Source organism: Trichechus manatus, unplaced genomic scaffold, assembly GCF_000243295.1.
Source record: "Trichechus manatus latirostris isolate Lorelei unplaced genomic scaffold, TriManLat1.0 scaffold00069, whole genome shotgun sequence".
Lineage (NCBI taxonomy): Eukaryota > Metazoa > Chordata > Mammalia > Sirenia > Trichechidae > Trichechus > Trichechus manatus.
In genome coordinates this window covers 13,235,638-13,244,930 of record NW_004444005.1, presented here as the reverse complement: position 1 = coordinate 13,244,930, position 9,293 = coordinate 13,235,638, and the positions used below count along the sequence as shown (strand labels likewise).

Genomic DNA, 9,293 nt, shown 5'->3' with positions numbered 1-9,293 from the left:
GCTTGGCTGCACCGATGCGCTGCCCCCACGAGGCCCTCGGCACCCCTCTGCGGCGCTCTGCCTGACCTGCTCCCCTGCCCACGGCCCTAGGCCGCCTCAGCTGGCGTGTCCAGCCCTGACTGGCTTTCTCCCCGACTCCTGCTCCTCCTGGGGTCCTGTGTGGCACTGGCGTGCAGACAGATGTGGGCGTCCCCCCTACCAGGTACCGTGGCCGTGTGGGTCAGTGACACACAACTCGAGGCCCCGGCCAGTGGGCGGCCTGGCCTGTCCCCCTACTCACCTGGGTTGAACGGCTGAGCTGCCTGCCGCTCAGCCCCTGCTGTGTCCACACCACACTGCCCACCCAGGGGGCTGACGGGATATCCCCCCACCACGGCCAGGCAGGGACAGCCACATGCTGTCCAGGGCCAGCGCGCTCATAGAGTAAGCACAAGGCCCTGGGCAGCTGGGGTCTGGGTGGCGCGGAGGCGAGAGGCGGGTCAGACCCACAGCCAGGAATCGCTTCCCTTTCTCTCAGGTTTGGCACCAAAACGGGCTAAGGTTTCGTTTCTGGGGCTGCAGCAGAGGAAAGAAACTTAGGGGGGGCTTGGTTCCACAGAAGGTCAATTTGGGGGGAAAAAGCAATTTTCCAGCCTCTCTCTTCCAGGAGGTCCGACTGGCCTCAGGCCAGGGAGGTGGCCTCGGGACACAGCTCCCCACTGCTGTAGGCACCAGGGAAGATACAGGGTCAGCCCCGTCCAGCCAGCCCCTGACCTTGGGGCCGCCCTTGGGGAGCCCCGTAAACAACGCAGCAGCCGCGGCTGAACAGCTCACCCCGCAGGCCCGTAAACGTCAATGGCGCAGAGGGCAGAGCAGGGATGAGACCCAGCAGAGATCTGCAGGGAGGTCAGGAGAGCACGCTCACACGGTGGTTTGGTCGTTCACACTGTACTCAGGGTTCAGCCCAGGATCAGAACCTGACCTCAGGATTCTCACGGCCAGAACGCCCAGCCTGGTCCACCAAGACCTCAGAACCTGGAGTAGGCTCTGCGCCCCTTCCTCCCCAGAAAGAAGCCAGAACCATAGGGCCCCGGGGGAGGGGAGAGGCCCCCAGCTCCTCTCCTCCAAGCACCCCCAGCTTGAGCGCCTATCGGTGTCTGGCAGGCAGGGTTGGGGAGGGGAGGGCGCGTATTCCCAACTTTCCAAGCACCATTTGGGCCTCGCAGCCAGGGATCTGGAATTCTGCCCGTCTCCGGGACCTGGGATTGAGCCCACGGGGATTCCTCTCAAACCTCTGAAATCTCACTGTAGCCCAGGTGGCCCCGGGGCCAGGAAAGCCCGCACGCCCACATCCTTGGCCCTCCTGGGAGTCTGCCGAGGGAACCCCAAGGGGGGACCCAGAGCTGCTCCGCACAATAGCCCCCTCCTCCTCCTGTGTAGTTCGGGGTGACGCCCAGAGTCCTCCCCCACCGCCACCTTTAGCACACACTTCTCTGGGCTGGGAGGCCGGTGAAACACCAATGGGACCCACGCCCACAGCTGGGGTCCTGGGAACCGCCCCTTCACATGGGCCTCGGCCGCCCTGGCCTGCCCTCAGGAGCTCGCTGACATGTGGGCTCACCAGTGGGGTGCTGGAGTAAGGCTCTGCTCATAGTGCTGGCAGTGGGATGCGCCCAGCATCCAGCCCAGGGCAGACAACAGTGCCCTGTGGCCCCTGAGATGGAAAAGAGGAAGGGGTGCTACTGGGGTGCCCCAGACCCCATGCAAGTCACAGGCTGAACAGGGCTGAAGGGCGTGGTTGGCCACGCTGCTCCCCTGGGTCGGCTTTCTCTGCCCTTGGTGTTCCCCTTCCCCCTCGTGACCCAGGTGGGGTAAGAGCCACCCTGCCTGTCCTCCAGCCTGGCTCTGCCACCCCAAGAATTGTTCTCTCCTGAACACCCTCTCTCCTGCCAAAGCCCGCCAGAGCACTGCCCATCCTCCGGCTCCTCCTCCACCTAGATGCCCTTGCCACCTGCCCCTCCCCTCCCCCAGACCTGTCCCCCACTGCCAGCCATGGCCCTGCCCACCCCACCCTCCCAGTCAACCTGGAGCAGAGACCAAGTACACCTGAGCATGGGAACACATCTCCCACATTGAATGGGTACCCCTCGAGGGGGGCTACCCTTAGCCCCGCCCAATTAATGGTGGCAGCACAGACCCTGGGGACCAGGCCTTCCCTCTCTTCTGGGTACAGCTAGGAACCAAGAACAGGTCAGCTACACAGGGTACCTGTGGCGTTGGGGGGCCAGGGGACAATCTGGGCCCCTTCTTCATGCCCCCCACTGGGCAATGCTGCTCCCCTTTCCGATGAAGACCCAAGCCCCCCCTCCCCCACCAGAATCTCCCTCTCTCGCCCAGGCCCCCAGCCCCAAAAAGCACAAACTGCCTGTTATATACAAAAAAATTTAATTGAAATGCCTGTATAAAAAATATGATCTCCGTACATCTCACTTTTGAACTGAATGAAACCCCACCCACGATGCCTACACACACCGGGGTCACAGAACACAGCTGCTGAATAAATTAAAGGCTTGTGACTCTGTCCCCCCACCCCCCAGCTCCCAGAGCCAACAAGCAGACTGTACAAGGTCAATAATTTAAAACCCGCCACCCAGAGCCCCAGATGGTGGCATCACCCCCCCCTTAAATTAGCCACTGTACAAGTTCATCTTTCGACACACACACATGGCACAGACTACAGACACCAGGCATGGGGTCAAGACCTGGGGTCTGGACCCTGTGCCATCCCCCTCCCTGATGCCCCAGGGACCCGAAAAAGCAGGACTGCTCAGAAAGAACCACCTCAACAAATAAATTAAACCAATAAATAGGCGCGGGGCACCGCCAAGAGGTCACACCATAAATAAGACTGTCCTGCCGTGTGACCGCCGTGCAGGCAGGCGGCAATCAAAGACGTTGCATTGTTTGTGCAGGAACGTGCCCAGACAAACACCATGAGACTCAGGGGACAAAAAAGACAGGGCACAGGGTTCTGTGCCACACACAAAGTGCTCCTGGTCCAGACAGGGTGGGATGAGAGGGCACGGGAGGCATCGGCCGGCCACCTCCTACAACAGCAGAAGGACGTGGCTTGTCTTAGTCTCAGGTTTGAGCATCACCCAGAGACCCTGGGCACCGCCCTCCCCGGGGCAGCAAAGCCTCGATTGAGGGAGCCTCTTTGGACAGGCAGAGCCAGAGAAACCAAGTCCCGTGGAAGCAGCGTTCGAAAAGGCACTCAAAGCAAAAGAAACTGAGGCCCGGTGCCAGAGGCAGAGGCCACCAGAGGTCAGTCACTGCTTCCGGCAAAGAGGCGGCTGGGCCAAGGACATGTTTCTGGAGCAGCCAGCAGGGCCAAGCAGTCCCTCTGACTCCCCCCAAGGCCGGCTGGCACGCTGCCCCTCACAAGCTCTCGCTGCTGGAGGTGGTGCTGGCCCCGTCGTCAGGGTCCAGCACACATAGCTGCAGATCACAGCTCTCCAGGGCACTGTCGGCCCCCAGCATCCAGGGATGGGTGCTGATCTGGTCCAGGGTGGGACGCTCCGAAGGCCGCAAGGACAGACACCACTCGATCAGCTGCTGGCACTCTAGGGGAGAAGAAGGATCAGCACAGGCAGTCAGGCCCGCCCCCCCAGGAGCCCAGCCCCCAGAAGGTCCCTGCCCACACACCTGGGGAGACCCTCCTCCGGAAGAAGAGACGACCACGCAGGATCTCCTCGTCCTGCTCGAATGGGATGTCGCCGCACACCATATCATACAGCAGAACACCCAAGGACCACACGGTGGCCGAGCGCCCATGGTAGCGATGGTAGCGAATCCACTCGGGAGGGCTGTACACCCTGGTGCCTAAGGAGAGTACAGACAGATCAGGCTATCAGCCCCCCTCTACAAAGGGAGCCAACTAAGCTCTCTCCCAGCCCTGAGCCACACAGGGACGCGGCGGACAGAGCCAACTCAAACTCCCGCTTGTCATCAGCCTGGAAAAACCCCAGTGGGCGAGCAGGCGCTGCCCGTCGGGGGGAGGCACGGGGCGGGGCTCCGCCTCCCCCAGCTGGCCCCCGCCCCCCCTGCTGGCCCAGTGAGGGAGAAGCCGGGTCACATGAGCGCAGACTCGGGTTTCACAACAAACAGATGTAAAACGAGAATACAGAAGACTGAACAAGGCGGTGCGGCGGCAGCGAGGAGGGGGCCGTCTTGCCGTGGGCCTCTCACCCCCACCCAGCGGCTGCGGGAAGGAGAGGCGGGAGGCGGGCGGGGAGGCCGGGCTTCCCCGAGCTCCGCAATGCGGGGATCTCTGCCGCGGCGCCCCCGCGCTCAGCACGCACGCAGCGCCGCCTCCAAGCAGGGGACGCCCGGCCGCGCCTGCTCCACACCCGCGGGGGCTCCCAGCGCCTCCAGCGCAGACGCGCGGAATCACCTGCGCCCACACACACGCTCACGGCCACCAGCTGCGTCACGCAGGCCGCCGCCCCCAACCCGAGAACGAACGGCCTTGGTACATCCCACGCGCCCCAACAAAGGCGGGGAGGCAATCTGGAGCTCTTCCCGCGCCCCCACCCGTCACGAACCGGCTTATAATCACTCATTCGCACAGCCCCCCACCTCCCCCACCAGCGAGCATGGCGAAGGCGCGCGGCCTCCCCAGCAGTCGCCGGGCGTCCCCTCTGCACCCCCCCGCCGCGGACGTTAACCCGCCGGCCCGGGAACGTTGGCGCCCGCCCGCGCTCACCGTCGAAATCGGTGTAGACAGTGTCCTTAAGCAGCGCCCCCGAGCCGAAGTCGATGAGCTTCAGTTCGCCCGAGCGCAGGTCCACAAGCAGGTTCTCGTCCTTGATGTCGCGGTGCACAACCCCACAGCCGTGGCAGTGGCACACGGCGGCTAGCACTTGCGCGAAGAAGCGCCGCGCCAGCGGCTCGTCGAGCGCGCCGCGCTCCGTGATGAAGTCGAAGAGGTCCTGCGCCGGCTCGGGCCGTTCGAGCACCAGCAGGAAGCCGTCGGGCCGCTCGAACCAGTCCAGCAGGCGGATGACGCCGCGCGCGCCGCCCGCCGCGCCCACCTTGCGCAGCAGCACCACCTCAAGAGGCACGACCGCGCCGCCCTACGGGAACTGGCGTCAGCGCACAAAGCCGCGCATCCGGATGTAAACAATGCCACCCCCGCGCCCCTAACCCCGCACTCACCAAGGTGCCCCACTCAGTCACTCGCTCCTTCACCACGTGCTTCACGGCGACCTGAGGAAGGGGACGCAAGCAGGTCAGGCAGGTCGGCGCGGGTGGCGCGCGCGGAGCCGGCGCGTAACCTGCCCGGCGGCCCGACTCACCGGGAGCCCGTCGGCGAGGCGGCTGCCCGCGTAGACTGTGCCGAAGCCGCCGCTGCCCAGCATGGCGCCCACCTGATACACTTTCTCGAAGCTCTCCTTGTCCGCCTTGGCTGTAAAACACGCGGGGCGGGGTTGGCGACGACACGGGGCGCGCCCGCCTGTCCGCCTGCCGGTGCCCGCCCTGTTCCGGTCCCGGCGGCGTACCTGGCTGCAAAATCTTCACCGGGAGATGGTCCACGCCGCCAGGCCCGCAGAGGTGCGCCAGGGAGCCGAACTTGGAGAGCAGCATCGCGGGGGGGGGGGGCGCGGGCCCTCGGCCTCCGAGCTCTGCCGCCTGCTGCCCCGGCCCGCTCCCCGCCCCGGCCGCGACCGCGGGAGAGCGGCCTCCCGGGGACCGCGCGGCGCCTACGAGCCGTGCGGCGCACAGCTGGCGGCGCGGCTCCAGTGGGCGGCGGAGTGTCTGGGCGCCTGCCCGCGGAGCTCTGGCCTGCGATCCGGGACCGTCGGGCTCTCGGTGGCGGCGGGCGGAGGCCGCACGGATCCTCGCAGCGTGGCAGAGACACGCGCAGGCCGCGCCGCACCGACCGCTTACACGCCGGCGCCCCCTCGCCTGGGGGTTTTGGGCCGCGGTGGCGCGTATCCCTCCGCGGGGGCGGAGCGGACGAGACCCCACCCCCTTCTGCCGGGCCGCGCGCCGGCAGCGCCCCCGGGAACGCCACGGCCACCGAGGAGACCAAGAGGCTAGACCAGGCGCGCGCGTGCCCCGGGGCCAGCGAGCGCCGGCGACGGGAGGCAGGCGGGTGGTGAGAGCCGGGACTCGTTTTCTGTAGTAAGAGTCGCGGAGGCGCACAGCGTCGTCGCAACCAGTTTCAGCCCGGCCCGCGCCCTCACACATTGCGCACGCGCAGGTCCTCCTGCCAGCGGGAACCAATCGGAGGCGGGCTTTCAAAGGACTCCGCGGCCACGGCCAATGGCGGGGCACGGCGCGAGTGGGCGGGGATTCCGGGGACGCCCTCGCTCCGCCTCTTGCGTCCGTGCCGGGGAGGTCGCTGGTCCGGGCCGGCCCACACAGCGACACGCGTCTTTCTCCCGCCGTTCCCGGAGACGAGCGCGAGCGCCCAACAGGGCGAGTGGGCCCGGGGAGAGCGCAAGGTCCGGGAAGCAGCCCCCGCCCACCGCGCCGCGGGGTTACACGCCCGTGTGTGGCGTGTGCGTCACGCCCTCCCGGCTTCCCGGCACGCACGTGGGAGCCCGCCCCTCGGGAACCCCGCATAGAGCGGCGGCGCCCGGAATGCGGCGCCCGGCGTTCCGAGGGCAGGGGCGGCGCGCCCTTCTCATCGTTGGTGCCCACCTCTGTGACCCTGGGCCTCCACTTTTCCCCATGCGTGAATGCCCGCCCCTGTTCTCCACCTACCTCGTGTTATGCTGGCTGCTCTCCAAACCCAACTGCTGTCTACCTCCACCAGGTACCCACCTTGACAGCTGCCACGGCCGAGGTCAGGACCTGGGCCAGACCAAGTTTCCATTGTCCTGGTCTGGACTTGATGCCCTGGTGCTCACCCTCCTGTGCCTCTTGTCCTGAACTCACAAGCATCTGTCATCCAACCCCACCTGGTGCCGACCTCGGCCCAAGGTCACCGCCTGAAAGCAGCTCAGGACTCCCAGTGTGAGCCGCTGGCTGCAGCCCTGTTGGCTGACCCTGGGCGGCCTCACCTTCCAACACCAGTTCCCAGAGTGGGCTGGGGGTTGGAGGCGGGCCAGGCCGAGGTGCTGGTCCTTTTGGCCGCACCAGCACTTCCCAGCAGCATTGCCAGAGGATCCGGGCGCTGGCCAGTCGCACGAGGGCCAGGCGACACCGTGCATGCACACACCCGCCTCAGGGCTCTGCTGGCCGCCTCAGCACCTGCGTCTCCCCCAAGTCTAGCTCACTTCTTGCCCCTGCCACCAGCCACCGTCACTGTCCCAGGATAGGGTGGACGCCCACTGGTACTGCGGACTTGCACACCCTCCCCTGCTGGGAACCCTCCCTCGGCTTCCACTGCCCTTGCCCAGCCCAGAGCCCACCTGCAGGTCACAGGCATCTCGATCCAAAGACCTCGTGTCTTCCCAGAAAAGAGCAACGTGGGATCGCACCCTTCAGAGGGGCCAGCCAGCGGTGGGCAGTTCTCCACAGCTGCCCCTCCCCTCACTATAAGGAGGGCTGGGACCCCCCACCCCCACCCCAGCCAGCAAGTGTTTCGTCCTCAGCAGGCCCAGGGTCCTGGCTCCACACAGGGATCCGTGAGTGGAGAGGCCGTCCTGTGATCTGGGAGCGGCCCACAGAGCAGGAAGCCATTTATTTGTGGCTTGTCTTTCTAGGACTTTATTGTGTATTGTAGATTTTCTGCATTTTACATGTCCATGTCCGTGTGTGTGTGTGTGTGCGTGTGTGTGTATCTGCACTACTTGTGTGCACCATCGGGGCCAAATGGATCCTGACCCCTCACCTTAGGGTTGACCATCATCCATCAGGGCCCCCACCAGCACCCTCTGGCCCAGGCGCTCCGGGGGGGCCACCTGTCACCCCTGATAACCCTGCTGGGGCAGAACTTGGGCAGAGTGCAGAACAAGAATGGCTGCTGCTGCCCCCCTCACCCTGTCCCCACTCTGCAGGCGGCTGGCCACCCCATCTTGGCTTGGCCGGCTCTGTGAGACGGCCTACCTGCCTGCCTTCTTGTACAGGTGGGCCAGACTCTACCCTCTCCCTGGACAGCTAACCCCAGGCCACCCCACTCCCACAGGTCCAGTCACTGCCAGTCCCCCTCCCCAGCCAAGCCCTCAGCAGGATACCAGTCCCTGCCTGTTTTTTCCTGGTTCCTGGAAGGCCCATCCGGCCTGGCCTTAAAAATAGCTCTGAGCCCCAGTGGGCAGGCCTGGCGCCTGTCGGCAACTCTGGCCGGCCCACCACAGGCAGCACAGCCAGGGCCACCCCTGCAGAGGGCATCCTCTGCGGCCATGGGTCACACACAGAGAGATGCTGGCCGGGAGAGAGCTCAGCTCCTCAGGGGCCAAGACACCTGGACCCTTATCCTGCCCCCGCACTGAAAGCAGAGGGCCTGCCCAGGGCCTTGCTCTCCCCATTACCCTCCCAGGGTGCCCTGGGGCTCAGGTAGGTGTGAGTGTGGGTGCCTCCGTCTACTGGGCCAGCCTGCTTCGGGGCATCTCCCACCAAGGCCAGGGGCCTCTGTGGTCCTGTCTCCAAGCGAGTATTTCCCGAGGATAGGCAGGGGGCATAGGCTGGATCCTACCCGAGGAGGCTGCCCTGCCAGCCACTTCCGCCTGGCCTGGACACAGAGGCTGCCCTGCCTGTGATGGGTTCCATGGATGTGGGAGCCTCAGCCCCACCAGGTCACCCTGTCCTGCTGGTGGGGAGGGCCGGCACTGTTGCCATGGTGACTGGAGCCAGGCTGGCCTCCGCAGAGGAGGCTGGGACCCAGACCCCTCACGCTCTGTCTCCCACACTCACACGGGTGCGTACACACACAGTCGCAGACACATCCAGACACATTTCCCACCCACAGATGATCACATGCTCAGAAACAGTTGTATATTCACACACCTGCACACACATCAGCCCACATACCCACTCACACAAGTGTGCATGCAAGCACCGGCTCACACACTCACACCCTTTATGGACCATCATACACAAACACTCGTACGTCTGTGCATATCCATGCCTCCTCACATTTGCATACACACCATCCCACATACTAACAGGCACACACAGATACGTGTGCATGCACGCACCTGCACACACACTCGTACCCACTCACAGAGCATTCCCACACTGACCGACACACACAGTCACACGCGCATTCACGCCCACACCCACTCACACGAGTGCCGACACGTGCACACATGCATCTGCTCACGCACACACACCACAAGCACACACACAAGTACACACACGCCCAC

The 9,293-nt window shown here is 65.0% G+C and overlaps 1 protein-coding gene across 1 annotated transcript; it reads right to left on the bottom strand.

The window, feature by feature from the left end:
• Positions 1-2,389: 2,389 nt before the first annotated feature.
• PIM3 (Pim-3 proto-oncogene, serine/threonine kinase) lies at positions 2,390-6,073 on the bottom strand. Its single transcript, XM_004380020.2, has 6 exons — positions 5,541-6,073; positions 5,337-5,446; positions 5,197-5,247; positions 4,745-5,114; positions 3,685-3,861; positions 2,390-3,602 (listed from the first exon to the last, which is right to left on the bottom strand). Exons 1-6 carry the CDS (start codon positions 5,623-5,625, stop codon positions 3,418-3,420), a joined length of 978 nt encoding a protein of 325 aa, XP_004380077.1. The 5' UTR covers positions 5,626-6,073; the 3' UTR covers positions 2,390-3,417.
• Between the last annotated feature and the right edge of the window lie 3,220 nt (positions 6,074-9,293).

What these genes read in the sequence shown, in the direction of transcription:
- PIM3 (XM_004380020.2), bottom strand. Translation starts at nt 5,625, where the DNA reads ATGCTGCTCTCCAAGTTCGGCTCCCTGGCGCACCTCTGCGGGCCTGGC. An exon ending in GGTGAAGATTTTGCAGCCAG is followed by an intron (nt 5,447 to 5,540) that starts GTACGCCGCCGG and finishes CGTGTTTTACAG; the next exon opens with CCAAGGCGGACAAGGAGAGC. An exon ending in CCGGAGGAGGGTCTCCCCAG is followed by an intron (nt 3,603 to 3,684) that starts GTGTGTGGGCAG and finishes CTTCTCCCCTAG; the next exon opens with AGTGCCAGCAGCTGATCGAG.